The sequence below is a fragment of the Paralichthys olivaceus genome, chromosome 10, assembly GCF_024713975.1.
Source record: "Paralichthys olivaceus isolate ysfri-2021 chromosome 10, ASM2471397v2, whole genome shotgun sequence".
Taxonomy (NCBI): Eukaryota; Metazoa; Chordata; class Actinopteri; order Pleuronectiformes; family Paralichthyidae; genus Paralichthys; species Paralichthys olivaceus.
This window is the reverse complement of record NC_091102.1, coordinates 8,103,866-8,121,902: the sequence shown is the minus strand read 5'-3', so window position 1 is coordinate 8,121,902 and position 18,037 is coordinate 8,103,866. Positions and strand designations below refer to the sequence as shown.

At 41.9% G+C, this 18,037-nt stretch overlaps 1 protein-coding gene across 2 annotated transcripts; it reads left to right on the top strand.

Annotated features, from left to right (window-relative positions):
• Positions 1-1,455: 1,455 nt before the first annotated feature.
• sik1 (salt-inducible kinase 1) lies at positions 1,456-12,213 on the top strand. 2 transcript variants are annotated; one of them, XR_011244300.1, is made up of 15 exons: positions 1,609-2,044; positions 2,537-2,740; positions 2,832-2,948; positions 6,101-6,164; positions 6,263-6,424; positions 6,954-7,078; positions 7,178-7,301; positions 7,396-7,616; positions 7,967-8,116; positions 8,219-8,329; positions 8,415-8,640; positions 8,734-8,823; positions 8,907-8,976; positions 9,107-9,296; positions 9,472-12,213. XR_011244300.1 is itself a non-coding variant. In XM_020090294.2 (14 exons), exons 2-14 carry the CDS (start codon positions 2,588-2,590, stop codon positions 9,983-9,985), a joined length of 2,400 nt encoding a protein of 799 aa, XP_019945853.2. In that variant the 5' UTR covers positions 1,456-2,044; positions 2,537-2,587; the 3' UTR covers positions 9,986-12,213. The 2 variants fall into 2 exon arrangements, 1 of the variants encoding a protein (XP_019945853.2); XM_020090294.2 differs by having other exon boundaries at positions 1,456-2,044; positions 8,734-8,976.
• The last annotated feature ends 5,824 nt before the right edge of the window (positions 12,214-18,037 follow it).

Genomic DNA, 18,037 nt, shown 5'->3' with positions numbered 1-18,037 from the left:
CTTCTTGAATGACTGCAGATATTTTCATCCAAATTGTATTGACATTAAGCAGAATCCATTCCTCTCTCTGTCTGTGCAGTTTCCTGAGCCTCAGGCTGCCTCACAATCCCAAAGCAGCTTATCAGCCTGTGCCTGAACACAGTCAGCAAATGGGGGTGGTCAAGTTCACGTGAAGCACAAGCCAACAAATAACTTACTGTTTAATTGTTTTATTCTTCAAGTTAAAGCAAAAGAGCAGAGCAGAGCACACAGAACAGTATAGAATAGAAAGGAATAGAATGAAAGTGTGATGAGCAAAGCATAATAATAGAATAGAATAGAAGCTGCGATGAACTGAACATAAGAGTAGAATAGAATAGAATAGAGTACAGTAGAATTAAAATTAAATACGAGCTGAGCATGAGCAGAATAGAACAGAACAGAACAGACTATGTGATGAGTAGAATAGAACAGAATAGAGTAGAGTAGAAGCTGTAGAATAGATAAGAATAGAATACAACAGAACAGAATAGAATATGTAATGAGTAGAATAGAGTAGCGTAGAATCTGTAGAATAGAATCTGTAGAGTAGAATAGAGTAGCGTAGAATCTGTAGAATAGAATCTGTAGAGTAGAATAGAGTAAAGTAGAATTTGTAGAGTAGAATAGAGTATAGTAGAATCTGTAGAGTAGAATAGAATATAGTGGAATCTGTAGAGTAGAATCTGTAGAATAGAATGTGTAGAGTAGAATAGAGTAAAGTAGAATCTGTAGAGTAGAATAGAGTAGCGTAGAATCTGTAGAACAGAATAGAGTAGAATCTGTAGAGTAGAATAGAGTAGAGTAGAATCTGTAGAATAGAATCTGTAGAGTAGAATAGAGTAAAGTAGAATTTGTAGAGTAGAATAGAGTATAGTAGAATCTGTAGAGTAGAATAGAATATAGTGGAATCTGTAGAGTAGAATCTGTAGAATAGAATGTGTAGAGTAGAATAGAGTAAAGTAGAATCTGTAGAGTAGAATAGAGTATAGTGGAATCTGTAGAGTAGAATCTGTAGAGTAGAATAGAGTAAAGTAGAATCTGTAGAGTAGAATAGAGTATAGTGGGATCTGTAGAGTAGAATAAAGTAGAATCTGTAGAATAGAATGTGTAGAGTAGAATAGAGTAAAGCAGAATCTGTAGAGTAGAATAGAGTATAGTAGAATCTGTAGAGTAGAATAGAATATAGTGGAATCTGTAGAGTAGAATCTGTAGAATAGAATGTGTAGAGTAGAATAGAGTAAAGTAGAATCTGTAGAGTAGAATAGAGTATAGTGAAATCTGTAGAGTAGAATCTGTAGAGTAGAATAGAGTATAGTAGAATCTGTAGAGTAGAATAGAGTATAGTAGAATCTTTAGAGTAGAATCTGTAGAGTAGAACAATGTACTAACTATTCACGGTGTAGAATAAGTACACACTGGATTCAGTCTGACTGTAGATCAGTAACTTGGCTCCTGCTGGAGTCGCTCGGCGCAGTGAGCGCGCGGGTGCCCGCGAGCAGCGGCCCCGGCAGAGGGAAACATCACGTGGTGACACATCCCCACGACTGACGTCACCGTCCCCATCTCCAGAGCAACCCCACCATCAGCACACGCGTCACCGTGCGCCCGAGCCGCGCGGTTGCCGGGCAACCCGTACCTTGCGCTCGGGCCAGGCCTTGCACCCAGCGCGGAGCTCTGACGCGGGTGTGACGTTAATAAGGTGGGTATCAATTTGTTATGGTGGTGGAGGGAGGAGGGAGGAAGGAGGGAGGAAGGGAGGAGGAGTTCCCCTTGTGAGAGCAGAAGCCCTCAGCTCCGCATTCCGCCGGAGCGCACAGCCAAGCACCGGCCGCAGTCCCGGGCCCCCGAACACAACAAGTCCAACCCGGTCCAAGTGGAGACGGAGGAGGGAAAGTAGTGTTCTGCTGTGGTGTCTCTCTGTGTCGGTGCTTGTTGACACTTGTCTCTGGTTGTGGAATGGTCGATGCCTCCTCTGAGATCTGTGTGAACTGCGAGAGAAGACTCTTCATGTCCGCTGTTTAAGGTAAAACTCCCTTTGTACACTTTTCCAGCTGGACTCACTGTTCACTGTTCATTTCAGTCAACAACGCTTCTCTTCTGTGGAACTTTGTTTGACCTCCTGCGCTTTATAAATCAGCCACAACGAACACATTCAAAAACATCTAACAATTGTAATTCATTTTTCACTTAAAAACAACTACAAATAAATGAAAATACACAAATGAACAACTGAAAAACATTTGTACGCTTAAAATTACCTTTATCTTCACGCACACTGTTTAACTATAAACATTTTAGCACCATATTGACTCTACGCTTTTCTTTTCCTCACTGAACTCACGAATGATGAAGAGAGTTTTCACACTGCTGCACTACAGACCCACAAATACTGACTCTTATATTTTTGCATACCTGGATAAAAGCATTCGTCTAAATAATGTAAAATATTCACATTAGTGAATAATCAGAATCTACCAGATATACTTAGTCTGCAACTCTGTCTTTGCCTCTGCAGGTACGAGCCTTAATTCATTCCAACTGTGTAACGTCAGACTGTTGGTGCAGCATGGTGATCATGACAGAGACCAGCCGGGGGACTCAGTCCAGCCCTGCCCAGGGAAGACCACTGCAGGTCGGCTTCTACGAAATTATCCGCACCCTGGGAAAAGGCAACTTTGCAGTGGTGAAACTGGCCAGACATAAAGTCACCAAAACACAGGTCAGCATCTCTTCTCCTTATAGTGTTGGCCCATGTGTATTTTAGATGCAAAACCTTCTATATATTCAATTTTCGGTGTTTTTCTTCTCAGGTGGCCATAAAGATCATAGATAAGACCAGGCTGAATCCCTCCAACCTGGAGAAAATTTACAGAGAAGTGCAGATCATGAAGCTGCTGAACCACCCCCATATCATCAAGCTGTACCAGGTGTGTATCATCTTTCATCTCCCTGCTGTGTGTCTGTTTCACATGCATGTGTTTGTATGTGTGCACAACGCTGTGTGAGTGGAGCAGTGTGTTATTCAACTGGTATCACATCCGCACGGTGTCCAAACCCTGCAGCCTGGAAGGCTCCATGTGCAGGGGAGTTAAGTGCGGAAAGCTTTGAAAGTGGGAGACAAATGTGTTTCCCCCAGTAACAATGTTGTGGTGCAGAGCTGTGTGCCTCATTACTGGTGACATGTGGATAAGGGGCATTTGTTGTCCAGGTGGTTTGAACTGGCTTGTTTTGAGCTGCTGTCTCTCAGAGCACATTGAATCATAAGAACAGCACAGTGGCATTAGTGCAACCCATTTGACCTCTCCCTTTGTGTGTGTGTGTGTGTTACAGTTAGAATGATCATGGGCACCAGAGAACAATGCATTAATCAGCTGTTTTCTCATATAAAATGTCAGGTGCCTGCAGAGATATGGGAAACAGGGCGGTCAGGACAGTGTTGGTTAAAGCTGTGACCACTGGTCTGAGCGTTAAGTCCACTTAGCATCTGTTCAAGCCAAGTGCAATGTGTCCGCTCTTCACGTGAAGTACGACTACCCAACACGTTGCTTTACCTTTAATCAAATTGAGGACTTAGTGGGAAGAATCCGCTTTTTTCCCTCAGCCGACCTTATGAGTGCAGCGGCACATGCCTGCTGGTAAACACACAAAACAAACACCCATGGTAAATCAACACACAATTCCTTTTTTTCTAATTCTGGATTTTGTGTCTGCCCTTTGTTTAACTCTTTAATTACTTGATACCTGAAGGTGAACAGTGCCCACTTATTTTACATGCAAAAATAAGAGGCTGACGTTATATCCCTTTATACACAGTAGAAGCTGAGTGTTGAGAATCCATTATAATTTAATTTTGATAATTGTTAATTGATGCTTTAGTTAATTTTGCAGCCTCTCAATTGTGAACATCTGCTGCTTTTATTTGTTTTATGTGATGGTCAAGAAAATATTAAATATCATTGTGGTTTGTCTTGTTGGTCAAAATAACTTTAAAGGCCAACCAAAATAAATCAACAAATCTCTTCTAATTATTTTGTGAAATTTCATACATCAAATAATTAATTCTTTATCCATAAACATAATTAATGGATAAATCAATAATGAAACTGCTCGTTATATATTTTAAAATGTTCACAGAAATGTGTAATAGTGCTCTTCAGCAATATGTCATGTAACATGGGTCAGCGATGTGAAATTGCTGTGACATTATATGTTGTTAAGAATTTAAATAAGTTGGAATATTAGTAGTTAACCATAATGCAATTGTTGGATGAGAAAAGACAATATGTATTAGAAAGTAATGATACACTAAAATCTCTGTTATATAATATATTACACGTTTGCCAGCTCAGAGGTTTTAACTGCGTTTCCATTCAGGGCTAATATAACAGCTGTTGAAATTCATTGTTTAATTTCACAATCAGAAATGTGTGAAACATATAAAATTAGAATTAAAAAATGCAATAAATGAGAGTCAGAGGTCGAATGTTCTTTGTTCACACTATCAATGACTTATAGATCTCAACATGTGATAATTAAGAGAATATAAACTATTCGATTATATTTGTATACGTTGGATCTGTAAACTAGTTTGGGTGATCTCTATCTATCTGTGCCCTGTTTGTCATTTGTCTTTGTGAATGTCTCCATGTCTCCCATGGGTTGTGGGAGGTAATGTTAGTCAGATGCTTGGTACTTGGTCAGTACCAGGAACATCATGTGATCCCAGTCTTGCATCCTGTGAAGCGTTGCTGCAATTTTTCGGGGGAGCCGTCTGAGACCTCTGGCCCTGATGAATCAGCTGCTGTTTCCATTCTCTCATGTGGTCTCATGGGAACAAAATGTCTTTTCTCCCTTTATTGTCAAGGATCATTGAAATCTCCCTCCCCATGTCTTTGTCTCATCCTCTATTTGACCTTGTATCAACGAGCACACTCATCTCTTTATCTCCTTAAATCCCCCCCCCCCCCTCCCACCGGTGGGGTGGTTGGTAGAAATGCTATAAAGCATAAATTTGTGCAAACATAAAACATATATTTTAGATTATAGTGGAGATCCCAGAGTTTCTAAATGTAAAAGATCTTCTAAAAGCTACTTAATGGCAAAGAAAATGGCAAAATATGGATGTTAAGGGGTTAATCCTCCTTCTGGAGGAAATGGGTTGGGGGTTGGGTGCTGATGGCCCTTGACGTGCCGTGCCTGTTTTTCAGAACCATGACGTCATCCGCACCTCAAGGTGACAGCCCCAGAGAGCTGCCCTATCTCACAGATAAAGACTACTGCCTGCTCGGAGGAGTCTGTGCATTGAATCACGCTCTGCTCGGCTTTCTGAGGTGGCTGGTGGCTTGAAAAGAATCACGCTCCACCATTCAGTGGAATTTAGTGACATTTAATTCAGACTCGGCCGGCAGCGTCGCCCAAACAGGGCTTTGTCATCCGGCAAAAAAAATTGTTTTGTTTTGGAACCTTTTCAGCGAAACTGCTTTGTTCCCGAGGGCTCTCCCAGGAAATGGAAGCTTTCTATGAGCTCCTGAAAAGGATTGGTCATTGCGTCTCTCTCAGGCCCACAAAGTGCACTGCGCAATCGCACTGATGGTGTTTGTGATACATTAGACGGAACCCGTGTGAACAGCCCGTGTGCATTTAATTCTGTTTCCAAGACATCAAAATAAAGAATAGCTTGAAATTCAGTACCAAGCTGCTAACCAGTGCCTCAGGGAAACATTTCTAACCATTTAATATATGTTTGTCTGGGTGTTACTGTTTTGGTCTGTGTTTACTGGTATAAACACTTTAACCAGACATGATATAAAAGCACACAGGAAGCTGCTGACGGCCTGCTTATGCAACAGGACATATCATGGAAATCCTGGGTGTTTTGTGCGAGTGGAACAAGTCTATGGAGAAGTATGAGAAGGGGATTTTTGTGGTTATAAAAATGTCCCAGTCCAAGAAATGCCTAGAGCAGTCTCAACGGAAGGTCTTTGAACTGATTTTAACCTGAAAACAAATTCTTCGTCACACCAGCTGCCCATGGCCCAGTTAAAATCAACTGTTTTCTTTTCATCTCTCCGTCTCTCAGGTCATGGAGACCAAAGACATGCTGTACATCGTGACGGAGTACGCAAAGAACGGAGAGATGTTCGGTGAGTTCAGCTCTCAAATTTGCAAATAAGAGCGTAATCTGACTCTGTTGATCACCACAATATGCTTGACTCATGCTGAAACATTCTGTCCCCTGCAGACCACCTGACCTCAAATGGCCGCATGAGTGAGGAAGAAGCACGAAATAAGTTTTGGCAGATTCTCACGGCGGTGGACTACTGCCATCGACACCACATCGTCCACCGCGACCTAAAAACCGAGAACCTGTTGCTGGACGCCAACATGAATATAAAACTGGCTGGTAGGTCTGTGATACGCCATTCATCGTTACCATGGTTACAAGAGGCTTTACGATAGGAGACTTGATTTTTATTAGAAGACAATTCCTTAATCTGATTTTACGTCAGTATTCTATTCAGTTTTCGCCCGGAGACAGCATCGGCTGCTGTTGGATTCCTGTGCTAATTAAAACCATTGTCGTGCTGTCTTTGTGCTAATTAAGTGTGAATAATTCACTAATTTAACCAAGATTAGTATCAAACAGCAGAAATGACTTTAGAGCACAAGCAGACACTGTTGCATAACGAAATATTCCTGCTCAACTCTCAGGGCAGAGCCAGACAACAGTCCTTTGTGAGAGGGAATATGAGGATATGTTAACATTAGTTCAATATGATCTGTGAATGCCTAATCATCGGGATGACAAATTACACAAGACACAGTGTTGAAAGGAAGGACACACATCTGTGTCCCAGTGCCCTGAGCAGCTCACACTGGAATGCAGAGAAAACAAACAAGTTTAAATAACACAACTGTTATGTGTCTTCTAGACTTTGGATTTGGAAACTTCTACAACGCAGGGGAGCCTCTGTCCACATGGTGTGGCAGCCCGCCTTACGCTGCCCCTGAGGTGTTTGAAGGAAAAGAGTATGAGGGGCCTCAGCTTGACATTTGGGTAAGTTTGAATAGGGAGAATATAGACTTCATGAATCAATAAAAGGTAACCATTAACATTTAAAAACTAAACGTTGGCTTTTTTGCTTTTTCTTCACAGAGCCTTGGTGTCGTTCTTTATGTTCTTGTGTGCGGTTCTCTTCCATTCGACGGACCTAGCCTTCCTGCGCTCAGACAGAGAGTCACAGAGGGACGATTCAGAATCCCCTTCTTCATGTCTCAAGGTATCCATTACACTGACATCTGACGATAACTGCCTATTACCAATTCTATCTAAATGCAAATTGCTCACAATCATTTGTTGCTCACGTCCTCCAGACTGTGAAAACCTGATCCGTAAGATGCTGGTGGTGGACCCAGCCAAGAGAATCAGCATGGCCCAGATCAAGCAGCACCGCTGGATGCTGGCGGACCCAACGGCCGCCCACAAGACGCTCAGCCGCCCACTGACCGAGTACAACTCAAACCTGGGCGACTACAGTGAACCCGTCCTGGGCATCATGAACACACTGGGCATCGACCGTCAGAGGACTATTGAGGTGACTGAACGAGAAAGAAATTGGTGTTTTATTGTAAAAATGTTATAGTGGCATTATAAACTGAGGGTTAACAGTTTCAGGAGACTTGTTTCATGAGGTGAGGTCAGACATGTATGGCATCACATTGGGGCCCACCATATATCCCTACATGCTTTATCACTCAGCTTGCTGGGACAGTTATCCTTCTGTTTCCAAAAGCAGAAACGACTTCTCGCTTTGCTGTCACCAAACAGATTATTTTTTATAGCCGTAGAGAGGTAGAGAGCTGAGGAAAGCTATAAAGAGACTGAGGGATGACTATAAACTCGGCCAAACCACTAATCTACTTTTTTCCATCCTTTTCCCCTCAGTCCCTGCAGAGCAGCAGCTACAATCACTTCTCCGCTATATATTATCTGCTGCTGGAGAGAGTGAGAGAGCATCGCACCCAGCAGCTCAGCCGCCAGTGTGGAACCTGGAGCCAGAGACCCAGGAGCACCTCAGACTCCACTGGCCCAGAGGTGAGCAGTCCAGCTGGATGTATCGAGCCCAGACTAGTCCTGATCCAACCTGCATCCTGTAGTTCAAGTCTGAAACACTGTGTGCTTTCTGTTTACCCCCAGGTCATAATGGAGTCCCCTGACAGCTTTAGGACCACAGCATTTTCAATTCCAGCCAAAAATACTCCCCCTGTGTACCCGGAAATGGAGTGTGATCAAGGCGGATTGTTCCAGGTAAACACATTCAATAAAACCTGACAGCATCCAGGAGCTCAGACGTCTTCCTCAGTGGCTCACGGTCGTCCTGCCTCTGTTTCAGCGTGTGGTGTTTCCAGTGGAGGCAAGCCTTAACAGATTGCTCTGGAATCGCTCCATTTCACCCAACAGCCTGCTGGAGACGAGCATCAGCGAGGAGGTGCGACCCCGAGATCTGGAGGAGGAGGAGGCATCGCAATCTCTTGGGCCCCTTCTCCCTCCCACCACCACCTCCCGCAGACACACTCTGGCTGAGGTGTCGGCCCCTTTCCACCAGTGCAACCCTCCATGTGAGTATGACGGACAAACGTCAAAGGGAAATGTTAATCCTCGCTCTATCGGCTCCACTTAATGTAATTCCTTCTTTGTTCTTTTAAATGTAGGTATTGTGGTCAGTCCCTCTGATGGCGCCTCCTCTGACAGCTGCCTGAAGTCCTCATCCAGTCCCACCACTACTTTACAGGCTGCTATGGGTGAGATGTCAACACCTCCGGCCTCTGGGGCTCTGCTGCCAGCCGGAGCTCCTCTGAACCTCTCCTCCCACCTCCTTCCCCAGGCCCAGGGCAGCCTACCAGCCGCCAGCTTCCAGGAAGGTCGCCGAGCCTCCGACACCTCCCTTACACAAGGTACAGGAGCAGGATCGTGAATTCAAGCATCGACTGTTTAATCCGATTCAAGTTTTCTCACATCTACTGTGTCACAGTGAAGGATCAGAGTAGTAGTATTGTGTAACACTTTCCCATGCTCTTTCTTCAGGCCTCAAAGCTTTCCGTCAGCAGCTGAGGAAAAACACACGCACTAAAGGGCTTCTGGGATTAAATAAGATCAAGGGTCTGACGAGGCAGGTTGTTCCTCCCCTCTCCTGTAACCGTGGCAGCCGAGGCTCACTGGTTCCTGCCCTCTCTGAGCACCGCAGCATGCTGGAGGAGGTGCTGCACCAGCAAAGGTGAGACGCTAAATATTGTATCATGAAGCACAGAAGGTGTCAAAACTGTGAGGAAATAATCTCATGAAAGAATCATACTCCCTTTGTATATGCCCCAAAGCATTTTGGGAACTGCAGTTTCAAAACAGACACACATCCCCTATAATAAGTCCGATCTTCTGTCTCTGTTTTCCAGAATGCTGCAGATCCAACACCAGCCGCAGCCTCAGGTCCAAGCAGCTCAGACTGGACTTACCCAGAATCCCTTGCTCTTTCTGGCGCAGCAGCAGTCGCCTTCTCCTCCGCCCACAACTGTGTTTGCTTCCTCCTCCATGTTTGACACCCCCACCACCTCTGCCCTGCCTCCTCAGCCACCTTCAGTGAGTGGACAGCAGAACCCCTGGCCGCAAACCCTAGAGACTTCCTCCACCGGCTGCTCCTCGTCCTCCTCGTCCTGCTACTCATCCTCGCTGTCCCCCGTGGCCTCAGCTGCTTACCTTCTCGAGGCTCGCCTGCACATCAGCCAGCAACCTTACCCTCATCCCCACTCCAGCCTCCAGCAGCTGCCACCATCTGTAACACAAGGCACCTTCCCCATTCTGTCCAAGCCAGCGGTGTGGAGCCTGGGTGTGGCCTCCGGCTCAGATCCCGACATGCAGGAGTTGGGATTGGGCGGGCAGCAGCTCAGTAGCTGTGTGATGGTGAAGTAGAACGACCACCATGCTCGAGACCAACAACTGCTCTCTCTGTGGAGGGAGCAAAAATGACTTGATTTTGAGCCCAGAAGAAGAAGAAAAAGAAGAAGAAGAAGAGATAAGAGAACAAGAGGAAGGAAGGAGAAAGAACAAATGCAACCGACAAACTTACACTTTATTTACCAACATGGGCTACACATGATGTACACGTGTGTATGTTGTGTTTATGCTTTTGATATCATATAAGCTAAAGACTAAGCAATAACCAAACTCTGGATGAGGTGTTAAATCTGTATCAGACAGCCAGAGAAGCAATAATAGACTAAAAGACTCTCATCCAGTCTCCTGACGGACTCACTTGAATGAACTGAGAGCTGACGTTATGTCTCACATGTGTTGATGCTGTCTAAGTCAACTTTTTCAGTTTCTGAAAAAAAAAAGGCTCCATCTTCCTTATTATTGTTTTAGTGTCATTTCCTGTTCTTGGTGTGTTTTCACTTGACTGGACAAAAGACCAAAATTGTCTCTTTCCTTTTTGTTTTTCATTTCTCACACTTTGTTCGCCTTTCTGAAGACACACTTCTCTGTAGCAGTGCAATGAACATGCATTATAGTGTCCTAAGCCTACATACATTCACTGATGGGGTCAATTTTAGTTTGTATTGAAACTGTGATTCTCTTTTTTTTTCTGTGCAGGATTATTAGAGCTGCGCAAATGCTGCTTTTACCTCTAGCTGCAAAAAGACTCCTGCGTCCTCATCAGCCAAAACTAAAGGAAGAGAGTCGCTGATTGAGTAAAGCACAATAGGTACTTCAGTCAGCTCGATAGCACCTTACGTACAGTATGTGGGTACTCCGATCCTTATTCCCTTCATTCACTAAGTACTTCTTGTTGCTTTTACTACCTCCTCAGGCAAGAATTTGGAAACAGAAAAAAAAACTAAACACCCCAAGAATAATAGAGGAATGACATTTTCCGTGTCCTGATCCAACCTGCAAGGCAAAGACTGTGGGAACAGTGCAATATTTCACATTGAAATACACAGGAAAGGCAAGACTCTACATAGGAAAGTCAAAATGTAAATGCCTGAGGCTTGTTTGATTTTCAACTCGTCTGTTTGACCTTGCTGTGCTAGCTAGCTGACTACGAACGGTACGAGCTACGTAACCTAATCGCATGACACTGTACAAATTGAAAGGAAAGACAAGAAGGCATTTCAAAATGCTGTTTATGCGAGCAGCATTCATGAGTGTGTTTTTTTTTGTACCAAAGTGTGAACAGCACAAGAGCTGGGTGATCTATCACAGATACACTACTGACTTTTCACTTTGAATGCTGTCTCAAAATGTAGCATGGTGGTTCGCTTGCATTTCCACATTATCTCCTTAGCTTTTGCTGTGAGAAAAAAAAACCCTGTCGCCACCAAACCTTAACGCTACACGTGTGAATATCTCCAGCTGTTACTGTCAGGACCATGTTGGTATTCAGTTTTGTACTTTTCTAGAAAAGGAGAGGGAAGACATAGCAAAAACATGTTGTTCTGGAAGTGGAACTTTCTTCAGTTGCTAGAAATTAGTACAAATTGCAGATGTATTTGTGCATATGACGTTTTAGAAAGCTGCAGGAGACCTGTGATATTTAGGAAGTTCTCTCATATCTGTGAAACATCTTGTAGAGGAGAAATGTTTTGTTGGAAAGAAGTATTCATATTTATACCCGACATTTTTGTTGTTGTTGATTGCACTCATTACCAACACACGTGCCTTTCTCTGAACAAACCCACAATCAGAGGTGTCCGACTCTGATCACTACACTGAAGAAATTCAAATGGATGCCTCCATTATTGGCTGTTCACTCAGAAACCCCTTTTGACAGCTTATCGATCTTTGAGCTCGCTGTGTAAACAGAAGCAAGAAATGCACTTTATTCATATTTCTTATTACCGATTTGTTTTTTTCTCATGATTAAGAAAAATCTCATAAAACCATTGAAGCACTTAGACTCTTGATGCAAATCTGTAAAATGACCCTTTTGATAAACTTTGGATAATAAGAAATATTTCAGTTTTGTTTGTTATCCTTTTGTTATTTGTTACTTGACTGTGTGAGCATGTGCATGTCTGTGTGTGTCTGTGTGTGCGTGTGTGGAGGGAACAGGGAGAGAAATGAGGACAGAGAATGCTAGTTTGAGAAAGATTGTTTATTTATGTGGCTATTTATTTAAATAAAGTTCTCTTCCTAAACTTGCTGTGGTTTGAATGTTCTTAATAACATGGACATGTTGTATCTTTTCACATGCATCATTCATGTTCACATTTTAAAATTATAACAGAAGAGCTTTTTTGCTCAACTCCTTCAGGCTAATGTTAATATTACACATTTCTAATCTTTGCCTTTTATATAATTTTTTTTACTTCTGAATTTTATGATCCCTGTACTAGAATATTAATTAGTTTTGTCCCCTAAAGTAATAGTTCGCTGTTTGGATTTTAAGTTGAATGTCGGGGCTTATGACCCAGGAGCAGTATGGAGGCTTTTTTTTTTTTGTATGTTTCCCCAGTTTCTTTAACTGTATTGGATTTGGCTGCAACACTGTTCACCCCTGAGACTCCAATCGTGTTTTGTGGACTCAGCATAGAGGTTAGTAGATAATGAGTAAATGACTTTAAGAAAGTAATATATTTTGGTGTAACTGGTAATTAATAGTGACTCTTGAGGACAAAATGTTATTACTGCATATCTCATGATAATGTGAGTGTTGCTAAATTAAGTTATTTTATCCATTAACTTACTGTAAGTCAATAGAGGATCATAAAACACTGAATGTTAATATCAGTATTTTACTGTAAAAATAAGTTGTATCCAGTCACTGATGATCAGGCACAGTGATGATGCACATGCTTCCTCTGCTGTGATGCTGATCGATGATGCATCAGACCCGACGACCCTCCTGATGGTCGGTTATTCATGAAATTGAGAACAGACAGGTGTCTGACGTCTGAGCAGAAATCACCAGATGGCTGGAAATGAGACAAAAATGAGACTAAGACAGTGGTGAATTCCCATTTTCATTTCTACAGGACCCAACAAAGTGCTGCCTGTTCCAAACTTAGCAATGCGTTGATTTGCTGTTCACTGCATGTACAAATGAACATGGTGACAACTGGCCATAAATCACTGACTCCAAAATAGTCCCACACATTTGTACATGTAACTTATGGCTCGACATTTGGAATTTACCCTCAGGAATTTGCCCCTGGAGGCTCAGGGTGAAAGGAACACTGTGCATTCGATGTCTAGCCACCACAAACATCGGTCATCAGCTGCTGCTTGCAGACGTGTCCCTGTATTTACTGACAAGCTCTTTGTTACATGCTCTCAACAACAGTCTGAATTATAGAAGTTTGAAATGACAGTGAAAAGTTCAAAAGAAAATGTCAGAGAAGAAAGGGCAAATATACGTTTTTGTCTTAATGCCATCACATACTCGGTATTTTTTGTTGTGTGGTCATTACATCAAAAATCCTGTATACGTCAGACTATTGCTATGTTTTTAAATTAGTGCCAGGTCGCAGGTGCGTTTTCCACTTTTTACTTAAGAAGTAAAAATGGGGAAGTTGTTTTTGTCCACAAACAAATAACTTCCACCTTAAATGTGTGAGCTGAGCTCTTGTATTTGCTTTGTTAATGGCTTCATACACGTATAATGAAAAGCTGAAGTTAAGATCTGTTCTTTTTCTTACACACGGGAGGAAAAGGTAGATCTGAATCAAATTATATTAAAACACAAGTTGAACATAAGTGTTGGAGATTGGAGACAGTTTTATAATTAAATGACTTTTTTTTAGAGACAATAACTACATGCCATTAAATGAAAAATCAATACTAAGCTTATGCACTATAATAGTAAAATTATACAATAGAAATAATGAGTGGACCTAGATTTTAGCCCTGTGGAACTCCACACGGAACATTTATTTCGTACGAGGAACTCTGGACGTAAAAATTGAACTGACAGGCTGATTACACTGAAAGAAATTCAGAGCTGCGACTGAGTCACATTTTCAAAATATTGGTAATAGGGTGTAACTGTCAGAGGCTGCTGTATAGGCCAAACACTCACTGACACCTTATGTGCTGACATGATCACACTTGGAACAAGTTGACAAGCAGCTGACTGCTTATGTCATCTTGCAAAGATCATACTTCCTCTTGGGCACAGGCCCAGCTGAATTGTCCTTGTCAGAGTCTGTGTGCTGAGTATTCAGTATCTGCCTCTGTGACAGATAAATGGAGATGATTCTGTTTATAACTCTCTGAGGTTGGTTGTGTATATGTGCATGTAAACTGAGCTCCAGGGTCGGGACAGTTCTGTGCGGGTCACCCAGAGTGAAGAAACACGGGACTCAGTGTGGCTTGTACAGTTTGTCCCTGAGCTCCCGGTGCGACTCGACTTGGTGGCAAACATTAACAAAACAGGAGATGCAGAGAGAAGAAGACATGGAGATGAGCGCTGATGGAGGAAATAGATTCAGATTCTTTACTTATTGAAAGTTGCAACACAAAGTTAGGTCAGTTAAATGTACTGTAAGGTGTCAAAACTGAAATTTAACATTGACCGTAAAAGGCCTTTGCTGGTGGTGAAGTATATTTAGTTAGGAGATTTTTAAATGTATGTGTATAGAGGATCATGGAGGTGATAATTTGCTTCAATCCTCCATATTTAACAAACTATAATATATCTGTAAGTGGCTTTAAATGTTTAAGTGTTACTTAACAAACAAATTGTCACAGGAAGACGAACGTTGTGGTATCTACTTATAGCACAGCCTCCAGTTACTGGTGACCTCCGGAGGAGTTGTTGCTGTTGACAGTCACGTTAATATCCACTTACAACCACATTTCAGAGAGTAATAAAGCATTTCACTTTGTGTTTTTATATTTAACGCACCACAAAATGTTAAAGTGTCAACAGGATGAGTACTTTGGTTCCAGGGCTGATATATTTTTTGTGTGTAAAATCTGAAACTGTAAGGTAACAATAAAGCTCACTATATTTGTCGGACGAATGTAGTGGACTCAAGTGCATTATACTATTACTCTTGTAGTCAACTGACCGTATGAACCATGGTGAATGTAGAGGATAATGTTGTAATTATTTGGGGTCATTTTACATTTCGACAAATTATATTGATTCATCAAAAGTAAAAATGTAAGTTCACCTCTCAACACTTCTGTCTAGCTCTAAAACCCAAGCTTGTTTTCTAAATAAGTCTTTTTTTAAAGATGTATGTAGGGCATTTTGTCTTAATTGATAGCCTCAGAATAGAGCTCAAGCTTCAGTGTAGAGCTCAAGCTTCAGCAGGCCTCAAGCCTCAGTATAGAGCTCAAGCTTCAGTATAGAGCTCAAGCCTCAGCAGGCCTCAAGCTTCAATAAGGCTTTAGGCTTAAGTGATTATAAATGTATTGTTTCATTAAGAAAATAGATTAACCAATTCCATTTAACAGCTGGGCCCTGCAGGTTTTAACAGAGGTCACTCAAACAGAACAAAACTGTTTCTTTTCAGCTGTGGATGAATACATTTAGTGCGATGGGGAATATGGGAGTGAAAATAAACTCCTGTCCTATATGTTCCTGGTAATGATTAAAAATGTCACTTAACACATTCGTTTGGCTCATTGATGTGTTTTGAATTTGTGTTTTTGAACAATAATAGAGGAATAATCAGTGTCATGATCATTGTTTTATTGTTTGGTTGTGAACTTTGTGTCACATTTGTGAGAACGTTTTTGAAAAGTGCTGGACTTTAACTTGAAGTACAGTACTTGGATATTTGTACTTACACCAGTACAAGAGAAAAGGTATTGAGCTGAGCGTAAAAGGGGACTTTCAAGGCATTTGGGGATTTGGCCTGGACTGTTATGCACTTGAGTGGAGGCGTACTCAGATGAACCTATCTCACCTCCTACTCTGTTCCATATACACAAACACAAACACACACACACACACACACGCCGTGAAAATAATCAATAATTCCACACACAGGCGGCTCTCCATTAAACATTCAGAGCATTTTGAATAAGTAATTCACTTATCAAAAGTGTAAGGCCGTTGAGCAAAGAGGTTTCCCAGAATCATTTATGTGGGTAAAAGCAGAAGAGACAGAAGTTTAGGGGAAAAAAAGCAAATGCTGGAGAGAAAAGTGCAACTATGGAAATGTGAAAAAAAATCCCAGTGATTAGCTGCAGATGAGAGGAACTAAAGGTCTGATGACAAAAGGGAAATTCAGACTGAAAATGCAAATGATACTGTAACAGCCACAAGGACTGTTGCATAAGAAACTATGAAGTTATTGCGCTGCTGTTCACCACTGGCCTGAATGTGTAAATAGCAGATAAAACACAGTGTGGGAAATATTCTACTAAGCCAATTCAGGGGCTTTTGAAGCTCTCCCCTCGCTGTGAGATTAGCACCCCGCTAATTGTGTACGTGAGCGAGGAACTGCACACATGCGTCACTGCCAATAATCAAGCCCTCTGGCAGGATGAGTATGAATACCAGAGGATTTGTGGAACTCGTGGACATTCACAGCAGAGTAAATAAACATGCTTCGGAAGTGCACAGCATGACTGAGTTTGCTGCAATCAGTTCACACACCTCACCAGGAAGAAAGCCACACAAAGCTGTGAGATGTTTAGTGTTGAAATGAGCAATGGTTTGTTTTTTTTGTATAAACTGTGCAGGACACATTAGCAGTAATGGACACAGCCGACAAAAACCACTGAGGAAAAGACTTCATAGTACTGAGACCACTCTGAAGAGACGTACAGGATTATTTTAGACTTGTTTTTGTTCAGTCCTCTCACACTGTACATACTCGTCTGCCCCTACGGATAAATCAATGTTTTAGGGTTTTCACGATGGGAAATGTGCTGAATTAACCATTTGTGCCATTTTGTGTGGTGGAACAAAAATGGGGCATGTCTATTTTTTGGACAGTATTTCGGACATGTCAGAAATTCACCCAACAGCAGGCTGGGAACACTGTGCGGCAAATGACACAAGACAGAGCCGAAAATTCCGTTCGACTGTTAAATGAGTCGTGGTCTCAGAAATCAGATCAAAAACCAGCTCAAATCTAACAACATATACCAAATTTAATTTAATGCTATGTCTTCATCTAATTCTATCTATTTCAGAGTTTCCATCCATTTGAGTCTGATCAATGAATTTAAAGTGGCTTTAACCAATAATTACTTAATAATAATGTTAAAACAACATTATTGTGTGGACCTAATGTGAAAAGGTTATTTGTAATGATAAATGTGCAGAGATCTATAATGAGTTTCAGCTAAGGCCAAAACTTTACACTCTCACCACTCTCACAACATTGTTTTGTCAAATAAAACTCATGATGAGGTGGAGCATTAAGCAGATAAAGACTCGGGTCAGAATTTCGAGCTAAAAGTGTGAAAATAGTTCCTCTTTTGGTGAATGTCAAGTCCTGGGAACATATCATATTTACCCCACTCACTGGGCAAAATATTCCACTTGAAGTCATTACTTCTTAACCATGTCAAGATTCTAAGAATAGAGCGCGTCGAACGTCTTTAACACTGTAAAGCTTTCTGAGTACAATCAGTGATTCTGAGCATAAAAACTGAGCTAATAGGAAAACTGGTAAATAACAAAGTCCAGAAAATAACTGTCTGTTTATTCTCTTTGATGACCTGGTCAGGTGGTCAATCGCATGATTTCACAGAAAAATGGAAAGTAGCAGGAATGTTTTTTAGCTTTGTCGGACACGTGAAGGTCACTTTGGAGTGATGCTCCACAGCAGGTACCGTCTTGTGTCACCTGTTAATGAGAGCCGAGTGAGCACACAGGTACTCGGTATGTGGTTAATATGAAATTTAAGTGTCCAATTAAAGGAGGCGGCACAGGTACAGCATGACCTTTAACACACCCAGCAGTGGAATCAGTATTCACATCTGTAGCTGGGTCACATCATGCTATTAGAGCTGGAACAAATAATTAGCAATGACTACAGGGAATTTCCTTTTAGC

Excerpts from the sequence above, each read along its gene's own strand:
- sik1 (XM_020090294.2), top strand. The coding sequence starts at position 2,588 with ATGGTGATCATGACAGAGACCAGCCGGGGGACTCAGTCCAGCCCTGCC. Across the intron at positions 2,741-2,831 it reads ATAAAGTCACCAAAACACAG|GTGGCCATAAAGATCATAGA; the intron begins GTCAGCATCTCT and ends TTTTCTTCTCAG. Across the intron at positions 2,949-6,100 it reads ATATCATCAAGCTGTACCAG|GTCATGGAGACCAAAGACAT; the intron begins GTGTGTATCATC and ends TCCGTCTCTCAG.